Below are 21,611 nucleotides of genomic sequence, written 5' to 3' on the forward strand. Positions count from 1 at the left end.
CATCTATCTCCCTTACCTATTCTTCCTACAAAAACTCACTTTACCAGTCGCTTCCTACACAAGACAAATGGTTCTTACACCATGGGAAGTTCCTCCTCCCTGCCTCACAAGCTCACTCTATTTTCTCATCCTTTCATAACCATTTCCACGTAAAGTACAAGCCCCTAACTCGTCTTTAAAACGCCTTATTTCTTTTCCATCATGGAAGTCCATTCTCAAAACAATCACATCTCAGTGTTCTATCTGTCACTCTACTGCTCTTCAGGGCTTTCTCAGACCCCCTCCTTTTTCTACACATCAGGCCCATTGATATTCCCCTACACAAGCTTGGTAAATAAACTTCAAGTTTTGCCTAGGTAGGCATTTACCCTGTCTCTCACTCCATCCTTGACTGCCCTCCCTTTGCTCATCATACTCTCCTCCAGATCCCTCTTCCTGCCTGCTTATACCTAGCCTTGTTAATAATGATGAATGATTGCCTCTCCTATCAAACCCCACTATAACTTTTAACAGCTGCAGCCCTTGCTGGTTCCCTTGGCATTTGGATCCAAGGCCCCAGCCCCCTCAGAACACTTTCTCTTTTCAGTTTACACTTTCAGTTCTGTCTAAGACAAGGACTTTTTTTCCTCTGTGGTTCTTCTTACATCTGCCTTCCTACCAACTGGATTGGCACTTGTATCCTAGTTTTCTTTACTCCCAAAATTCAGTTTGCCAACAGAGACAAAAGCCTCCCTGTCCCCCTTGTGGTCCCGACATGACATAAGCAGATTATTCCATTGATCCCCTTACTTGTAGGGTTACTCGGTACAGGTATAACAGGCCTTACCACTTCAATTGTCACCTTCCATAGCCTCTCTAATGATTTCTCTGCTAGCATTGTAGAATTAACTCAATCACTATCCCTTCTTCAAGCTCAACTAAATTCCCTAGCTGCAGTTTTTCTCCAAAACCACAGAGGTCTTGATTTACTGACTGCTGAAAAAGGAAGTCTTTGCATATTCCTAAATGAAGAATACTCTTTTTTTTTTTTTTTTTTTGAGACGGAGTTTCACTTTTTGTTACCCAGGCTGGAGTGCAATGGCGCGATCTCGGCTCACCGCAACATCCGCCTCCTGGGTTCAGGCAATTCTCCTGCCTCAGCCTCCTGAGTAGCTGGGATTACAGGCATGCGCCACCATGCCCAGCTAATTTTTTGTATTTTTAGTAGAGACGGGGTTTCACCATGTTGACCAGGATGGTCTCGATCTCTTGACCTCGTGATCCACCCGCCTCGGCCTCCCAAAGTGCTGGGATTAGAGGCGTGAGCCACCGCGCCCGGCAAAGAATACTCTTTTTATGTAGATCTGTCCAGCCTCATATATGATGCCATCAATAGATTAAAAGACAGAGCCCAAAAGCTTGCTAATCAGGCAAATGGACCTGGCTGGACTCACGGGACACTCTCTAACTGGGTGTCATGGCTTCTTCCAGTCCTTAGTCCTCTGATATCTAACTTTCTCCTTCTCTTATTTGGACCCTGTGTTTTCAGATTAATCTCTCAATTCCTACAAAATCATATACAAGCGATAACCATCAGTCAATATGACAAATGCTCCTTCTAACAACCCCACATTATCACCCCTTGCCCTGAGATCTCCCAGCAGTCTAAATTCTTTCCCATTTTTTGGTTTCTGTGCTGCCCCCAATGCCACTCAGAGAAGCCCTGAGAAACATCACCTCATCACCCCTCTGTGCCGGCCTTCCTAATATTCCACTGCCCTCCACTTTTCATTTCTTTTCCTTTATATTACTAATATAAAAAAAAACAGGAAAAACATGGATTATGCCATGGTAACCTCTGTGACCTGCATGTATACTCCAGATGAGTTCCTGGAACTAGAAAGTCTGAAGTAACTGGAAAACCACAAAAAGAAGAATAATCAACCCCAGTGGTGCCTAATTAACTTTGAGACATTCTTCTATTGTTCCTTATTCCTGCCTCAACTGATAAGGCAACTGGACTCTGTAACTGACTTTCCTCAACTGATAGGTCAACCTCGTGACTGCAGACTCTATGACCCCCTCCCAGCTTGCAAAAACTGCCCTGAACTGTAACTTCTGTAACTTTCCACTGCCTACCCCAAACCTACAAAACCAACTCCTATCCCACCACCCTCTGCTGACTCTCTTTTTGGACTCAGCCCACCCGCACCCAGATGAATAAACAACCATGTTGCTCACACAAAGCTTGTTTGGCAGGGGGGTGGGGGTCTCTTTATTCAGAGCACACATTTAACATTGCTATTTGGGAAAAGGACAGTGGTGATTGTCATTGACAGTTATAGCAATTACCTTCTCTTTGGTGGATTATTTACGTAATTGTGGGTGAAACCTCTGGCTTTCTCTCCCTGTCTCTGTCTGTCTCTCAGTATTTGCCTTTGTGGACCATTTGTAATTATTCTACCATCAAAACAATGCACCATTGTATTGGCTATGATCCATGTTTACAAACAGACCAGTAAATATCCCTTCCAGTAAGGATAAGTCTAAAAATATGAGTGTCTCTGCAAACTGAGATTAGACTACCAGGTCCCCTGTCTCTTTAAATTTCATGTTTTACCACTGAGCCTACATAGAGGTAAATATAAATAGAACTATAGACCCATCAACATATTGCCCTAACTCCTTGTTCACACATTATAGGAATTTGATCATTATTATCCCATCACAAAAACAGTCTTCTCATTCTATCAGGAGAATTATATTCTTAACCAACTGCACCAGCATCACTTTCTGATTCTCTAAATATTTTTCAGCAAATTCCACCAAGTAACACTAAGATTGCAGTGTACCTTTATAATACTCTGCCTGTTCTTGAACTGTCATTGCTTTACTACTTTATGTATATTCCAAAAAGTTTGAATGATACCTACCAAGATAATAATTTTGCTCTCAGTAGCAACAAAGATGGTCTGTGTGCTATTTATCAAGTTATTCCTTATAAATGGTAAGTCATCTCCTCTGTGCATTCCTAAGTGAGCAGTTCTTTGCCTCCTTAGGAAAGACCAAACTGGACCTTGTGATCTAGAGACAGAGCAGTTAAGAGGAAGTCAACAAGGAAACTCTGCTTTTCTGGATGATCCTAGGAGGTCCATGGGGCTAGTCACATTCATCCTTCCTCTTGCCAATCAGTTTCTTGTTTTAAAAATTCTTTGAGTTATAGTTACAGTTCCTTAGAAATGATTTGAAGAGAAAATTGTCCTTTGGCTGGGAGCAAAAATCATTGGCATCAGAGTCTCTTGTTTGGGAGTAATAACCCGGGAGAGGGAGAAATGGCACATTCAGGCTTGCCAACATTTGAAATACATGGAAAAAGGACAGTGGCAGTGCCATTGAACTCTATTGAAATCCACTGGGTTAAGAAGCTTTTCAGAAATAGGGAAATGGGAAAGTGGTTAGTGTTGTGCTAACAATGAGTGCCTATTTTGTAAACAGAAAGAGTTGGCATGAGTAGGAGATGAGTCCCACTCATTGTTTTTAAAAGTTGAGCAGCTGTTGCTAGTTTATGAGTCACCTGTGTCTGATAAGGGGGTTCTAAGAATTCAATTCTCCTGGCCCCAGAGAGGAAGGGGTGTGTATGAGTATGTGTGTGTGCATGCATGCACGCATGTGCGTGCATGGCCAATGCACAAGAGTATATACACTTAATTCACTCAGTCCTATTTATGCTGAGTTGCATCAGGTGCTTTGGTGTTATCCAAGGACAACAGTGTGACCTGTATTTTGGTACAGTGTATTTTTCTTAGCCTGCAACAGACAACTATACTGGCTATGGGTTTAACAGCATTATTCGCTTCCATGATTCATAGAATGCCTTCTCTGTTCACTCATCTGGTTTACAGTAGGCCAGGTGCATGTTAGCACAATAGAGCAGGTTAAGTATGGTGCAGAGAGTTGGATTTTCAAGGTTAGCTTGACAATTATTATTCACAGAGTGGTAGTTGGTTTAATTGGAATACTGCTCCTTTGTGGGTCAGTTAGTTTTGCTTTGTTCTCTGGCCACAGACTTCACATTATGTCAGGCGCATAATATCAAAGATGTGCATCTATATCAGGGGTCAGCAAGGGGCAGCCTACAGACCAAAGCCACCCACAGCCTCCTTTTGTGTGTCCGGCTAGGTAAGAGTGACTTTTAATTTTATAAAGGAGTTTAAAAAAGAAAAGATAGTTATAAAGTATACATTGTTCCATGGGATCTTTATAACAACCCTGTTTATCACCCCCATTTTATAGATAAAGAAACTGAAACCGCCTTTGCAAAATTATGACTGAGGAAATTATGACAGTGAAGAAGTAAGACCTAACGAACTCCATCTTGCCTCTAACCCTTAAGCTGTCCTTGTTCATTCCTGGGCATAGGCTGAACTAACTTTGGGAAGGAATTCAGTTCCTGGTTTGACTCTGAAACAAAATTGATAACAGCCCTTTCCCAAAAAGACCCCCTTCTTGCCTGAGGTCCAGTCTGCCTTTGCAGGACTAACACATTAGCTGCAAGATTAGAAATTACAGTTTAGGGGTCATGCAGCCTCTGGCTCCAAGAGTCTGAACCTTCCCAAATTTCTCCTGGGGATAACGTCATTATTTAAAACCTAAGATCAGTGCTTGAGATATTTTGGAGAGCTGTACTTAATGGATCAGCTGACACCACCCAGACTGGTAATCTGGCCCAACCAGTTCTACCATTGCACCCAGGAACAGAAGACAGCAGAAAAGTCTCACTTCGACCCCCTATGATTTCATATCCAGCCTAACCAATCATCACTCCCCACTTCCCAAGCCTCTACCTGCCAAATTATCTTTAAAGAACTCTGATCCCCGAATGCTCTGGGAGACTGATTTGAGTAATAATAAAACTCTGGTCTACCGCACAGCTGGCTCTGTGTGAATTACTCTTTCTCCGTTGCAATTCCCCTGTCTTGATAAATTGGTTCTGTCAAGGCAGCGGGCAAGGTGAGCCCACTGGGCAATTACAAAACTAAAATTAACAGAGGCTAAGTAACTTGCCCAAGATGACTGATGTCTGTGGGGAGAAGAGCAACAAGTCCATTGTCTGTTCCTCTTAAACCTACTATTTCTCCTTAAATGTGCGTTGTTACCACAAAAACAGAATGGAAAAATATGAATGAAGCTCCCAATCCATCTTTCTACTGGAACAAAAGTCCCAAATACCCACTGAGAACAGCATATTTTTTTATTTCAACAGTCATATGGGATTTTTCTGTCACTCAAGAGTTAACATCTTTTGAGTATGATAAAGAGTAAGGATCTAGGTTTAAGGAGAAAAGAAATGAGTTGTCTTTGTGGAATGGGAGAAGAGGAACAAGGACACATCAAGAGTGTCAAGAGTTATAAGTGGAGTGCCCACAAAAGCCACAGCCCTCGACCCACTATAGGTTAAAAACAGGAAGTGGTAGCGCAACATGGCTCTCTTTCTTACTGGTACAACTACCTCATTTAAGCTCAGACCTCTTTAACTTTTTGTTTGTTTGTTTGTTTACAAAGAACCAACTAAACTAAAATTTTATTTTTACCAGCATACTTCTTTTAAATTCCTCTTTCTTTTTAGGATTATATTAGATACTATTTGCATTGGCCATCAGCAATGCATATTTCTTTTTCTAGACAAAACAAAATACCTAACTGACAGTGAGGCTAATTTAAGAGAAGGTTTGCACCAAAGAACTTAGATTTATCTACAAGGAAAGAAATGGAAGGAACTGTACAAGTAATTGCTCTCCACCTGTTTCCTGCATGGCCTTTTAAAACCACCCGTTTAATTCCCTAATCTAATTTGTAAGCATTATACACAATCACATGCTACAAAGTCACCGTCTGCTGGTTTTCTGACCCTCAGAATTTTGAAATTTGGTCAGAATTTAGTCACTAAGAAGTCCACTTTGGGACTGAATAATTATATGTTTCTACTCCTTTCTGTAAGCATTTTGTGAGCTTCCTAATGAAACAAAGACTCTGTTAATGAGCTTGGGAGTTAAACAAATGCAACTCTCCCCTAAAAATAGGTTAAAATAATAATTCTGTCACTTGAANTTCTCTATATTTTTATTATAAAACTAAGATAATCATTAAACCATTTTGAAAATGCATAAAATAAATAAAGTATAAAAGAAATCACTCAAAGTCTCTCTGTTCAGTGTTTAGGCTCACCTTAGATAAACTCTGATTTTTAAAATCTTAGAATGAAGTACATTGAAATCTTAGGTCTCATTTTTTACAGTGTTACTCCTCTCTGGATGTTTGACTTTGACAGACAATGCAGCATGATGGGTAGGAACTTTGGAGTCATACTAACAGGATTTGAGAGCTCTGACAATAGCTGTGTGACCTTAGGCAAAATACTTAACCTTCCCAGGCTTCCATTACTTTATCTGTAAAATAAGGATAGTAATAGTACTACTCACAGTGAAGTATTTTTAAAAGTGCTTAGGATGGGCCTGACATATAGTGAATACCCCAACATTTGATATGATTAATTATCAATAAAGTGTTTTGTTAATTATATTGAATCCCCTTAAGGTAAATTAAAGAGCTATAAAACTCATTTTCATATAAAACATTATTTTTAATTTTTCAAAATATTTAACATTTTCATATGAATTTAGGGACTCAGAACACCTTGTCCCTCTCTCTGCACTTTTGGCCCTGCCTCTTTCCATTTGAGCTCTCATTAAATAAAGGAGTCTTCTTCTGTGTCTGATCAGTTTAGTCTCCACTGGCATGGCTTCCCCAGGCCAGAAACCACTATTCCTGTCCTCAATGCAGGACTGAGAGCCTCTGGTCCTTCATTTAAATTCTCTATTTATGCCCTATTTCCTGTTTCTACTGGCTGTCTGTCATACTGGCCTGGAACCACTGAGGCTGAGCTTTCCAACCACATAAACAAGGTGACATTAAATTCTTGGTCTGCATTCTCAGTAGGGTCCTCCCCACCACCCAGCTCTTCCATCATTTTCAGCTAGTGTTCTAGTCTCTTCAACAGTGTTTTCAAATCTTTACACAGGTATTTCTCTTAGAATAATTGGGGATAGGATGGAGAAGCAGGGAGAGTTGGCGGAGGTGAAAAATGAATAGGAAAGTTCAGGGTGAAGATGAGGAGGGTTGAGACCTTTCAGAAAGGTTGACAGGAAGTTAAAGGTAGAAAAGGGTGAGGGAGAGGCCAGCAACAGCAGAAAAGTGTGGAGAAAGATGGTTAGGCTAGCCCAGAACCGATGCACTTCCTATGGTTTGTCTAAGTCCCTTGTCCTGGATTTAAAATTTTTTTTGTAAATACTCTGCCTCAACCAGCAGTATGTCTGTTAGTTTTGGAGTAAGGGCTGTGGGTTAGTAGGAGACAGTGATAGATCAAAGGAGGACTAGTAATAAAGACCACTTTTACCCCAGCTTAAGGAGTTTTTATATGTATTATCCTGCTTGTTTAACTGAGGATGGTAAAAGTTTTATACTTCTGAATGGATTTAGAAGAGGAAGAATTAGAGGTTTAGTAAGCATCAGATCGCTTCTGGAAGGAGTGAAACATGGAGGAGGGGAGGCTGAAACTAATGTTTAAATATATATCCTGACAAGCAAATAATGCTTGAGGTGGGCAGATCACCTGAGGTCAGGAGTTCGAGATCAGCCTGGCCAAGATGGTGAAACCTATCTCTACGAAAAAATATAAAAATTAGCCTGGTATGGTGGCACACACCTGTAGTCCCAGCTATTTGGAGGGCTAAGGAAGGATGATCTCTTGAACCTGGGAGGTGGAGGTTGCAGTGAACCAAGATCATGCCACTGTCCTCCAACCTGGGTGACAGAGCGAGACTCTGTCGGGAAAAAAACAAAACAAAACAAAACAAAAGAAGTAATGCTTGAAGAAGTCAACTGAAAGAAGTAAACTAGACCTCACTTTTCACACTGGAAGCTAGTCAGCATACCACAGCAATGAGAATGATTCAGCTGTAAGTGCTTTTCTTCACTGCCACCTTACCTGGGTAGCCATGGGGTCTGTGTTTACAGGTAACTGAGCTTCAGTGTTGGCACAGCACCTCAAGGCAGACAATGTGGCAGGTGATACAACAGCACAGTGCAGTGAGAAACAGAAAGAACTGGGATGTATATGCCACAGGGCCAGAGCTCAGGGCTTTCAGTCTTGCTGCTCTAAGCGAGGTCAGTGGACCAATAGCAGCAGCAGCATCTGGCAGCTTGTTAGAAATGCTGAATCTCAGGCCCCAACCCCATGACCTGATCCATTTTAACAAGATCCTTATTTGCACACACATTTAAGTTTGAGAATAGCTGCTTTGAAGTTTGCAAGGGATAATCATGCTAGCGAGGGCTGGTAATGATTCTCTCATCTTTTGGGAGGAATGGGTCCTGGAGGAGTTGAAAGCAGTCAGCTGCATGGCAGCCCCAAACACCCCCATCTGAGCTATTTCTGGATCTGAAGCAGTGACGGCTGCTTTACCTCCAACCCTACCAAAGGCCCTGATGCTGTGTTGGAAGGATGTCCTATGATTTGTTACTGTATAGCTAGGCTTTTAAAATATAATCTTATCTCCCTTAAAGTGTCCTGAGGTTGGTTTATGTTTGTTTGTTGTGTTTTTTTTGAGGGGGGAGTTGGGTTTTGGGTTTTGGGGTATACTTTACATACAATAAAATTCTCCAATTTAAAGGGTGAGATTTGTTAAGTTTATCCAAATACAGTTGTGAAATCACCATCACAACCACGGTATAGAACATTTCAATCACATTAAATGTTTTGGTTTTATTTGTTGTCACAGCTTTCTACTTTATTAGCATATAGTAATTTTAAATATGAAATTAATAACATTATTCATATAATCTTTGGGTAAATTTTGGAAGACCAAATAATTACAATCCTGTTAATATGATTCAAAACAATGACAAATAACGTTTTTTAAATAGATGTTTAGATGTTTGTTATTTAAAAGATGGGCCAAAATTTTCTTGCAGCAAAAAGAATAAATATATCTAGGACCACTGTTAGAAATCTTTTCCTTTCTTTTTTTCTTCATGCAACTTTGTCTAAGATACTATCAGAAATCTTTTTAAAAATCATGGAAATCACAAATATCCTCAGAAAATTAGAAATAGGCTAATTTAATTCCAACTTTCACAAATAGCAAAAAGTAGATGCCAGGCAATAGTGTAAAGAAAATTATTAATCAGCTTGTGAATATGCAATGACTACAGAAAAGATTGCTCTGTAGAGGCCAACAGAGTTTTTCTAGATAGTCAATAAACTAATATCACCTTTTGAGTTAAGAGTGAGCTAAGTAGATCATGGGACTATCTTAATAGAGGGAATCTTGATTTTAGTTAAGATATTTGGCACAGTCTCACATCACTTGCCAATGAGGTTCTAATGTTTGTAAATTCACTTATTCTCAGCAAAGACTGTTATGTGTGTGTTTGATGCTGACTGTAAATAGGTGAATAGGTCAATTAAACTGTCATGGCCGGTCTTACAGTCTAGTGATGGAGACACATAATAAAGCATTAAAATAAAAAGATTACTTTGGCTGCTGGGTGGAAGATATGTGAGGAGGCAAGACAAGGGAGATAAGTAAAGATGATCACAGCTATCCAGAAATTAAAGACAATGGCTCACACTAGAGTGGGGTCAGTGGAGATGGGGAAAATGACTGTGGATTTGGGATAAATTTTGGGGGTAGAAATGATAGGGCACTTGCAAATGAACTAGATATAAAGGGTGAAGGAATAAGTGAGAGATTAGGATGACTTCCAGGCTTCAAGCAGTTGGCTGAACAATGGGCCATTTCCAGATGGTCTTATTCTATTCAAAGTTGATGCCAGTGACTTGGATGAAGGTACACTCAAGATATGAAGTTGGACGCAGTGGTTGAAATATAAGTAAAAAGGATCAACAATTTAAGAAGAGATCACGAGACTTGAAAGATAAAATGTAATGGAAATAAATAGAGGTCTTGCGCTTAGCTTCAAAAACAAACAAAAAAAGTACACAAGATAGAATCATGAAGACAGCCTAGTAACACTCATACCAGAAGCTCAGAAAATGAAAAGTATGTGGGGGTTGCTGTAAAAATGAATTCCAAAATAGATTTCCTTGAAAGAAGAAAGATGTCCGACTCAGAGAAATTAAAAATCCTGTCATGCTTTGCGCTATTTGGATCAAATTTGATGTTATAGCATTGGGCTCATCTCAGTACACAGCCTTTAAAAAGGATGGTTGAGGAACTGGACCATGACTGAGATGTAAACAGCCCAAACACTTCACCACAAGATGAACAGTTCAAAGAACTAAAGGTTTTTGAGTTAAAAAGCACAATCTTAAAATGAGCACCCGCAGTACTGTTAGGTAGGAGAGGTGTTAGATTTCAGGTAGATTCTAATAGGTCCTGAAGGTAAAATGAGGACCCAAGGATAGAAGTAGCAATAGTGATTTCAGCTCAGCCACAGTTACAAAGCACAGAACTTTACAGAAATGAATGGGTTGCATAATGTGTCCCCTTTTAAAAGACACTTTACAGACCTTGATGCCAGTGTGTTGGCATGGAGCATAGACGTTTCCTGTCCTGGGTGAAAACCCTGTGCTGAACTAGATCCTCTCTAAAAGTCTCTCCCTGCTTAAGGAGTCTAGAATTCTAAGTTTCTTCTCAGGAGACTCAAAAATCTACAGGATGTCCTGCACCACATCTTTCAAAATGTTGCTGACACAAAGACTCTTGAAGGTTCCTGACCACATTCTTCATCATTCTAACTCTCCTGCCACACCTTCACCATGACCCATGTACAGTTACATGCTCTAGATCTCCTCAAAGTTGAACATAAGTCTGAACTATCAACATCTCTACAGCCCTATCACCAATTGCTGAGCTGTAGTCCTTAGGTAAGTATGCCTTTTTCAGCAACCAATTTTTGCCCCACCCATATTAATACTTGTGGTTGATGGTTAACAACATTGAAGCTTAAATTATATCCAGATGAAATTTTAAAAAGGAATCACTTGTGTTCCATGGTGTTAGCACAAGAATCCCAGCATGTGTTTCTCTTCCAGGAAACCATAATTATATGTACAAATACTACCTGGACTTTAAGGGGCATACTCATGCCCTAAACAGAAGTGTCCAGTACATTCTCTCCAGTTATTCCTCTTTCCTCTTTCTCTTAGATGTCATGGTCTCCGTGTCTCAAGACATCTATGATTTGATTTTTCTAACCCATTAGAGTCATTTAGACAACATATTGCTTCTTTGTAAGAATCTGAACAAAGACGTGTACTTTTATAAATTTTAATCCTATTAATGCCAGATTCTGGTATAGTCTAAAGTATTCTTAGAATACTTTACTTTTACAGTTTGCCTCTTAGTGATCTGATAGAAAAGGAGGTTTTACTTTATGTTAGTTTTTAGTCTTGGAAGAGAAGGTCTACATTTCAGAAGGGACTAAGAAAAGAGTCTTTGCCAATCATAGAGTTAAAGACAAAAGCCATCAGACTCTTAGTACTCTTAGTACTCTGGGGTACAATGTTATGTCTCTTAAACATGGGAGAAGAGGTTATTTTCATCACTGTGGGAGCACCTCATTCTGTTATGTTTAAGTAGGGGGAAGAAGATAAGTGAACATTACTAAAATCTTCCCTAATCAACACTTTTCTCCTACTTGAAAAAAGAGGGATAGCAGTTTCTGATGCTCAAAGGGCCAGATGGCAGCTGAGCATCATCTGCAAAGAGATTCAACACATAGAATGTGTTAAGACACAACCATTTGCAAGAACCACATGGTTCAAGGGGCTACTGACTGAGGGAACACAGCAAATGTTTCCTTGGAATGTTTCTTTTGCTAATAAATACCGAGTTCTCCAGGGTTAAGGCCTTTTGTAAATCATTATGTAGATATTCATAATTATGCACTCCTCCTAGGCACATAGTTTGTACAAGTTCGTACTCTTTATACATTAGCCTTGGGACCATGGGAAAATCCTTTTGGTCACTTTTGGTCCCAGCAGAGTAGACCCAACAGGGCACATGGTCACTCCAGATTAGCACCTGACTCATCCTAAGATACCACCCATTTTATCCCCACTAGAAATCCTGTGCTCTTCTGTGCCACATGGAAATCCTCTAGGACCTGTCACATGTATGTGTAGAAATGGCTACTTAGTGTATGTCCCTCAAAACATGAGTGAACTCTGCAAGAAACTCAAAGCTTGCTTCTTCTATGTAAAATAATGCTTATCTTATCTGATGGAAACAAAATCATGCCACAATTAGGTTCTGTATTTTATTCTGTGGCAGAGCATATCAAATCATGTTCCATTACATATCTCAGAACTACTGGGTTGGCTAATAAATGCTTGCTCTTCATTTCTCACATCCTTCAACCTGAAGAGATAATAATTAGTCCATTTTTACGCTGATGATAAAGTCATACTTGGGACTGGGTAATTTATAAAGAAAAAGAGGCTTAAAGAACTCACAGTTCCATGTGGCTGTGGAGGCCTCACAATCATGGCAGAAGGTAAAAGGCACGTCTTATTTGCCTGCGGACAAGAGAGAATTGAGAGATAAGTGAAAGGGGTTTCCCCTTATTAAAAAAAAACCATCAGATCTTGTTAGACTTATTCACTACCACAGGAACAGTATAGGGGAAACCACACCCATGATTCAATTATCTCCCACCAGATCCCTCTCATAACACATGGGAATTATGGGAACTACAATTCAAGATGAGATTTGGGTGGGTACACAGCCAAACCATATCAGTCAGCCTCCTCACTCAAGGATTTTGGAGAAATAAGTATAGATCTGAATGCACTTTCTTACCAATCATATCTTAACCTAAATTCCCCTTTATTGGCAGATCAGTTGGGCCTCTAACCAAAGTGTTAGGTCTTCTGTTCTTTCTCCTAGTGTTTGTTTTGCCTTTGCTGAGCTCTGCCCCTATTTTGTTTGCTGGCCAGTTTCTGGCAGTCCATCTGTTCTGCTGTTGACCGTTCTGTACTCCTGGTTTATCTCCTCATGGCTGCCCCATATGTGCGAAAAGCAAAATGCTGTAGGATCAGAGACAGCTGAGAAGCAGTCATTCTGCCTGGGGCCAGGGAAGGCAAGTGAGGAGGTGGCATCTGAGCTGGGGCCTTGAGCAGCCTTCAACAGGTGTGCTGGGAGGGGGAAGGGCCAGGAGGAGGCAGCCCACGCAGAGCGAACTGCATGATGTGCCAAGTGCCTCTCAACAGCACTTGGTGGAAAAATAATTGCCTTTAATGATTCAAACATAGAGTCAATTGCAGTAATGTATTGTTCTGGGGATATATTTTCCCACATCAGGAAGTGAACGGTTTCAATCGGGGACTGGATTTTTTTTTCTTCTTTTTAATAAATAGGCTTTATTTTTAGTTATCATGTCTGTTTTAATCAAATGTTTCAGAAATCATCTATATAATCTCCCACACTATTTTAACTGCACTTTTCCTTGAGAAGGGTTTGATAATGAGCCAGATGTACTAAAACAAAAACATGAGTTCATCATTCAAAAAAGTCTTTTCATTATACTTGATTGTCAAATTTTCCCACTAGTTAGCAAAGGGTGCTTATTCATCTAAGAGGAACCAGGTGCAAAAAAAAGTGAGTTACATTAGTGGCCTAATATATATATTTTAAGATAGCCATGAAGTAATAGATGAAAAGAGCCCAGACATCATTTGGCTTGTATCTTTATATTATGGGCAATGAATCCAGAGATGGGAAATGTTAAGCAAGTTGCCCAAAGTCAGGTGGTCATTCTCCTAAGGTCACTGCCAGCCTTCCCCTTTGCCCCTCCCATCCCTTTCTCACACACTCTCATCCAGATGTAACAGAGCTTACATCATTTACTACAAAAGCTTTCTTTCATAATGTTGTTTTAAAGTCATCTCAACTGAAATGTTCCCAGAGAGCTATTTGGCTTTGAATTACGTAAAGGATTTGAACTGTTACTCAGATTCTAATGAGCACTTCTTTATTTGGTAGGACATTTTTATTGCAGATTTTAAAACAGGGATGACTAATAGGTTCCAAAATTTGGATACTATTAACAAATAATGTTAACTATACAAATAAACCTTTGCCCTTCTAAAATGTAAAGTCAGAATATATTCTTTTCTAGTTATTACAACAAGATTAATTTTCTTTGCTTTAGGGTACTTTTGACTTCAGTGACATTGCTGTCTATATATTCAATAAACCTCCTACTGATCTGTTCAAAAGAAACAGGTAAGCTGAGAATATGTTTGATTTTGTTAAAACCAGGGTGAATTATTTTTATGATGACACTGTGAACAAATGACGCTCTCTCTGTACAACAATTTGACTATTAAAAAGAAAGACTGGGGCTGGGTGCAGTGGTTCACTCCTGTAATCCCAGAACTTTGGGAGGCTGAGGCAGGTGGATAATGAGGTTGGGAGATCAAGACCATCCTGGTCAACATGGTGAAACCCCTTCTCTACTAAAAATACAAAAAATTAGCTGGGCATGGTGGTGCCTGCCTGTAGTCCTAGGTACTGAGGAGGCTGAGGCAGGAGAATCACTTGAACATGGGAGGTGGAGACTGCAGTGAACTGAGATCATGCCACTGCACTCCAGCCTGGGCAACAGAGCAATGCTCTGTCTCAAAAAAAGAAAGAAAGAAAGAAAGAAAGAAAGAAAGAAAGAAAGAAAGAAAGAAAGGAAGGAAGGAAGGAAGGAAGAAAGAAAAGAAAGAAAGACTACTTTGACCTAGAGTAATTGGAAGAACTTTGGAAGTATTTGTCTAGAGAAACAGTTGCAGCAATATATAAATTAAATTGGCATGGACAATGAGCAAATAATGTTGTCACTTAAAGCAAACCCTCCATTATACCTTTTTTCTAGTTTAAAATGGCTTCATTTTAAAAGCTTCAGTTTTTCCTTAGGTCTTTATATATCCAAAGCAAAGATCCCATGTTTTTGTATTATAGCTTCAAAGGTTTTGTAAGTAAACAGACTTTTCATTCTCTTGTGCCTATTCCAAGGAGAAAATGTTACTCCTGAGGCACTGTGGGAGTGAGCAAGCTATGAAGAGCCTTCAAGTACTCTGGGCAGTGTAATACCTGAAGTGTTTATTTTCTATTTCTGGGACACTGGATTATGTTTGTAATTCTTTGACTTTTACATTAGCTAAAACCACCTTGGCCAACTATTATTGTATATACATGACTCAATTTAACTGGAACATTTTGTAATAAATTGAGGAGCTGACCATTGTCTCGTTTAAACACCAGTCTTTTGAGAGATTAAACAAAGGTTTAATTATAGCCTGTCACATATTGCTGTCTGTGAACCTTTTGAAAACATGGACTGAACAGTCATAAAGAAATATAAATGCTTTTTAAAAAATGAATGGTTTAGAATTTTAGTATTTATTGAGATGAGCTAGTTGAACACTTTCAAATTTTGCTACAGATGAAATATGCTTTCGACAGATTAGTTGTCTGCTCTCTTTTGGGAGTTGCGTGTATTTGAACTACATTTTATGAATGATTACGTTTCATATGTCATGGCTATTAAAATGTTTCCAAGCTTGTTATTACATTTAGAACATGGATGCACTGATGGGATGTTATTAAGATAATTCCTTGTTAGCCTAATCATTTAAGGTAGTTAATTCAAAAGGAATCTTTTTGCCTCAACTTTTAGGATCTTTTTAAATCAAATATATATATATATATATATATATATATATATATATGGTATCTACCAGATCTGAGAAAAAGATCACAGAGGGAATTTCCCCTTTGTGAGATAGAGGTAGTTAAAAATAAGCCTTATGACCTAAGAGGTTAATTGTAACGCTTTGTTAGCCAACTTGAAAAAGGAGAAATGATGGTTGCGTCTGACATTTTAAAATATCAAGAGTTTGTTTTATAATGAGGATGCCTTAACCCCTGCAAAGCCAAGAAGACTATTTCTGTGAGTTTGAGAAAGGCACACAATAACTTGGGGAACAGTCAATAGAATGACAAAATCTTGACTATTTTTAACTTTCTGAACCCTGTCATTTTTTGTGTTCTCAAATTTGATTTTTAAATAGGCTGCATGGTATACGAAAAGCTGGGGGAACAAGTTTTTGGCACCACAGGGAAGTTCGTAATCTTTGGAGCCACCTCTCTTCAGAACACTGGAGGTAAAAAGGATATGCTTTTCTATACATAACTTGAAACTAATTCTGGTGGTTGGGTGGCCGCGTGAATTTTAACATAATTCAAACAGTTATCATCCTCATTGCTAAAACGGCACAGGGAAAGTAAAGCAGAGACAGCAGTCACTTATTTAAAGCCACAAATCCTGCTGGAGTAGCTAAAGTTCCCTTTGTGTCTTATTGATGGTTGGTCTAAGAACAGGCTGATAACTTTTAATATAGCTTGTAACATAAGTCTTCATATCTTCTTTCTAAAAATGTTCTCATTTTCTTCTAGCAATGCTGAGCTACCTCTTCATAGTAAAAAATGAACTACCCTCTGCCATAAAGTTTCTAATGGGAAAGGAAGAGGCATTTTCGTAAGTTATAGACCATTTTTTAATGGTATAACTAAAATGTTTTTAATTTAAATATGGGCTAGCCAAAATTCTTGCTTTATGAATACTGCAGAAAGTTTTTCCTAGGATGCTTTTTGTTTGTTTGTTGTTTCAACAGTAAACTTCTTTGGGGCTATATAAATGAAAGAAGCAACGAGAGCCATTTGAATACGAACATTTGAAAAGTAGATTTATCTGTTATGCTGTGAGCGGTTGACACTGCATTTTCCCAAGAGCCTGAAATCTATATCTAGTTTCTGTGAAATAGAACAGATATGGAGTATTTTTAACACAAAAGTGGAACATGCAAAAAAAATTAAGACCCTAGCCTTTTGCTTAAAGGAGGGACGTAGCATTTTGGGAGCAAAATTTACATGAGCCAACCTCATTAAAGATGTAGCTAACCCTGGAAAATGTTGCAGCTACATTTGGCACAACTGTGTTTTGACTCTGTCTTGTTTAACAGTTCTTGTCTGTCTTAGTTTCTCTGTTTTCTTTCAAGGGAGAATCGTAGAAGTCAGAGTTCCTAGTGTTCTCAGGATTCAAGGTCAAATCCAAGGGATCAGGGAGAGAGAAATGCCTACCTGTGGTGACTTGCTTCTCGCTGATACTAGCCCAGCAAAACAAAAAGGAGCTTTCTCTTTAAATAATTGATAAGACGAGTTGTAATCTGACAGAATGCAATGTATGCATTCAGCTTTGAAACCATGTAAATAATTCAAAGGAATGCCACATTTAGCCAATGGGAAAGGAAAAAAAAACAATATTCCTTCTTCCATTACGTGGGAGTGAAGCTGTAGTAAATAAGTAGTGGTTGGGTTGAAGTGTTTGGATAAGACCTGAATAATGATTTTAAAAATTAATGGATATAGTAAAAATTAACAAAAATTTTACATTGGAGGGGACAAAAGTCACTTTCTAAAAAAATATAACCTAACCACTTAAATGCCTTTCAGAGCCTGGTACGTGGATGGCCGAGTTCTGGTGGTAATAGTTACCTTTGGCATAATTCTCCCTCTGTGTCTCTTGAAGAACTTAGGTAAGGACACACTTTGTTTTTATAGTATTCTGCAGTGCTCAAGTGAATCAGAAACTGAATAAAAATGGACAGTGTTGCCCTCTGCTTCTCCTCTGCATGCACTTAAAGATTAGTGATGCACTTAATGATAAATTGTAAGTATTAATCAGGCCTAACTTTAATATGGGGTAAAAACAGTAGTCAGTAGGTGACCTCCTAAACAATCCCTCTACTGAGCTGTGGAGGAGAGAAGGAAGGTTCTGGGGCCAGGACAAACAGGGCTATTTTCAATAGTACAACTTATATGCTACTCTAAGAAAGGTCCAGAAAATGGAATTCTCCTTGTATGAAGTCTTAAATACCCTCATTATTTAGGTAAATACATTTTCAAATCTAATATGGAGACAGCTGCCTAGATTTAAAGCCCTAAGTATTATGAATCATGCATAAATTTAGTCTAACCAGTCTCAATTATTTCTCTCTGAAGCGGGAGAGAGAAATCAAAAGTCAGAAGTGGTGGATAATCTCCAAGTCATATCCATTTGGCTTTGATCTACTACTTGTTTTTATGCTTGTATTTGGAAACAAGAATGCCTGATGTTAGGGGAATTTTATACATTGAATAATGTGGCCAGACTGCCATCCAGTCAAAAACCTGTAAAGTGTATTTACTTGAATTCTGGGCTAATTCAAACAGAAGTTTGGATAAAAGCTCTTCAAACAATAATTATTAGCCACAGTTTTTTGTTTTGTTTCGGATATAATGTATCAGACCTCTGTATAAACCTCACAGAACAGCTCCAGAAGTCTGATACATTATATCCAAACTTATTTTCTGGTTTCTACATCTGTGTTTTCTGTACCTATAGAGGTAGCTCTTTTCAGTTAAGTAGAGAAAGGCTCTTCCCCAGGGATGAGAATAATGCAGTCCCAAAAGGCTACTTAACTCTACCTTTTTGGAGGTCACGGTGGCAGTTAGAGATCTCCCAGGCATTCTAGAAATTCGCTTCATCTACTCTCTCATCTGCGGAGAAAAGTATTATAATTGGCATTCAGTATGCACACAATAAGTGCATAACTGAGGGGATCAAGGAGTAAATGTGTTTGCCTATAGGACACTATCAGAGTCCACCAGCACAGACTTATGGCAAAAAATTGGAAGGCTCTTTTCCGTTGGATTCTGGGAATCTGTGTTCTCTAGTGTGCCAGGGAGAGTTGGAATCAAAGCACATAATGTAATATTTTTATTCAGTGCCCCATTTTTTGCCAAATAAAGTAGCACTGTCAAATAATAAATCTTGTATTCACTTGGATATGTGTGTTTATTGTTGGAGCTCTAAAATATGCTTGAAATAACGCATCGAAATAAATGAGGTGATGAATTTTGAAGTAATAACAGTTTATGATGGGTAGCTCCAAATTTTTAAAAAACAGAAAAAAAGAAATAATTTATTTTTTACTTTTTTTTAAAGGGTATCTTGGCTATACTAGTGGATTCTCCTTGAGCTGCATGGTTTTTTTCCTAATAGTGGTAAGTGCTGATTGAAATGGCTGGTTTGGTTTTGTGATAGTACTATTCATTATTTGGCTTTACTAAAGTCTATATTGTTTCTACTATACTTCTTAATACCAGGTTATTTACAAGAAATTTCAAATTCCCTGCATTGTTCCAGAGCTAAACTCAACAATAAGCGCTAATTCAACAAATGCTGACATGTGCACGCCAAAATATGTTACCTTCAATTCAAAGGTAAGTTTCCTGATCCTTTGCAGATAAAAAGATTGGGATTTTTAAAGGAGCACTTTTATTAAGAGCATTCTATTTCTTACACTTGTAATTGCACTACATGGTACCATTGCTTCCAGATTACACAATCCATGCAGAGATCCTTGAGAAATATACAAATATTATATTTTACACTCTCTCTTACCCTTAAGCATTCTCTGTCAAAATCCCATTCTGGATAATGGTCTCAGCTCTTCCTGTGTAGAGGACTGGTTGATGCTTTAAAAACAGATTAATAACATCCTTAGCCCCCTGTTTCTTATATGGTGATGACAGAAGGGAATAATGCAGACTTCCTCAGCTTGCACAGCTGAAATATAGATGCCACCATAAACTGGGACTTAGAAAACCCTCCTACTGTTAAATATTGTTGATACTATGGGAAGCAGAGGATTATGGAGTCAGTCAGGGTTGGATTTGAATCCTCAGGCAAGTAACCCAATCCCTTGAGTAAAAACAAGGGTTCTGTTCTGTATCTTACAAGGTTTTGTTAGAATGTGCCTGGTATAGTGCATCAGCAGAGTTAGGGCATAAGATAAGTTAGTTTTCCTTCCTTCCCCCCTCCTCTTTTTGCATAGGAAATTAGATTGAGTTTGAGAGTTTCAAACAGCCTTATCTAAGAAAACTAAATAGATCACAATCTCTCTCTTTCTCTCTGATTGTAAGAATACAGCCAAAGTAGTGCAATGTGAAACAGATTTTCTTTTCAGAGGGCATCTTTTAAGTCTGATTCAATGCACCTGACATAGAGCAATGAGCAGTTAACTAGAGGTGGGAGTGCTGGGCCAGTCGCCTGACCTGTTGCAGGGAGCCAGGAGAACAGCCACGGTCTGCCTACTGCTCGGGATTGCTGTGGAGATCCAATGAGCTATCCTAGGAAGAGTGCCATGTAACTGGCTCATGCTGTATAAACAGGGGATGTTGTATACCTGAAGTACATAAAATACGCTGTAGGTGAGCCAAATCCAAAATCCCTCTGTGACGAGTGGCTAATGGCTCGAGCTAGATAAGCTCTCTTAGAAAAGCTGCTTCTATTTTAGAGATCAAAACCCTCCTAATAACTGAATAATCCAGGGATTCTCAAGAGCTGTCAGATAAAAAGACAGCTTGGAAATACTGGAGCTGTGTCATTTTTATGGTAAAAGTGTTTTTTTTTCTAATGTCTGTTCTTTTCTCTCAAATAGACTGTGTATGCTTTACCAACCATTGCATTTGCATTTGTCTGCCACCCATCAGTCCTGCCAATTTACAGTGAGCTTAAAGAGTAAGAAATTTGTTTATCTTAATCATTTTACATCCCCTCATTAATAGGCAAATATAGAATTAAAATAAACAGACTTGTCTAATGAACCTCGGCGGATTCATCACCCAGCTTCAACATTTACTCACATTCTGCCATTCTTGAACAAGTATTGTATTTTAAGAAAAAAGAAAGCATGAAAAATCAGAAACTTCAATATTTTGTGCGGCCATAAATACAGAAAGGAGTCAACCATGTGGGCTTTTTCAGTAATTTGGTTTTTCAAATAGTGTATCACCGAGGAGAGTTTAAGTATTTGTGTTGCTTTCCATTACGTATGTGTATTTTGCAAGTGGGTGATAATCTTCAGATTTATCTATAAACTGCAAATACATTGTCTCTGATTTGCCTGTTGGTTTGGGTGAAAAGGCTAGTAAATCAGACAATAAGAAATCAGTGTTAAGACCACAAACTAGGAAAAAAGAATATTGCTGTTCAATTTTAACTATTAAGAAAATTCTATGGATTTATTGATTTATTTTTGATTGCTTGTTTTGAGAAAATTAAGCCCTCCTTATAAACTTCATGTGTTCTCTTTTTAGCCTACAGTTATCAAACATATACAAAAATAGTCACCATGGTGTAATCTTAAAAACTTAAAACAGACAATATTCGTATTTATTTCCATTTTGAAACAAAGTTGATGTCATTTAGCATTGAATTCACTCATTTTTTTCATATTTAATTGATACATGGCTAAATTTTAACCATCTACCTCTATGTATATATACATCACTCCTAGTTTGTGATCCTCTAAAATTTAAATATATCTTTGACATCTTTTAATAGGTCAGCTTTTAGTTTTAGTTTTTATTTATTTTATTTTATTTTATTTTTTGAGACGGAGTTTCGCTCTTGTTACCCAGGCTGGAGGGCAATGGCGCGATCTCGGCTCACCG

At 38.6% G+C, this 21,611-nt stretch overlaps 1 protein-coding gene across 3 annotated transcripts in view; it reads left to right on the forward strand.

Moving 5' to 3' along the window:
* Nucleotides 1-21,611, forward strand: part of SLC38A1 (solute carrier family 38 member 1) — an 82,200-nt gene that overhangs the window by 47,080 nt on the left and 13,509 nt on the right. For all 3 annotated transcript variants that reach the window (XM_017529601.2, XM_017529612.2, XM_017529624.2), the window contains 7 exons: nt 14,215-14,288; nt 16,124-16,216; nt 16,509-16,590; nt 17,565-17,647; nt 19,099-19,157; nt 19,260-19,376; nt 20,597-20,676. In XM_017529601.2, the coding sequence (XP_017385090.1) occupies nt 14,215-14,288; nt 16,124-16,216; nt 16,509-16,590; nt 17,565-17,647; nt 19,099-19,157; nt 19,260-19,376; nt 20,597-20,676 (588 nt within the window). The remainder of the gene's footprint in view (nt 1-14,214; nt 14,289-16,123; nt 16,217-16,508; nt 16,591-17,564; nt 17,648-19,098; nt 19,158-19,259; nt 19,377-20,596; nt 20,677-21,611) is intronic.

Source organism: Cebus imitator, unplaced genomic scaffold (genome assembly GCF_001604975.1).
Source record: "Cebus imitator isolate Cc_AM_T3 unplaced genomic scaffold, Cebus_imitator-1.0 Scaffold2, whole genome shotgun sequence".
Taxonomy (NCBI): domain Eukaryota; kingdom Metazoa; phylum Chordata; class Mammalia; order Primates; family Cebidae; genus Cebus; species Cebus imitator.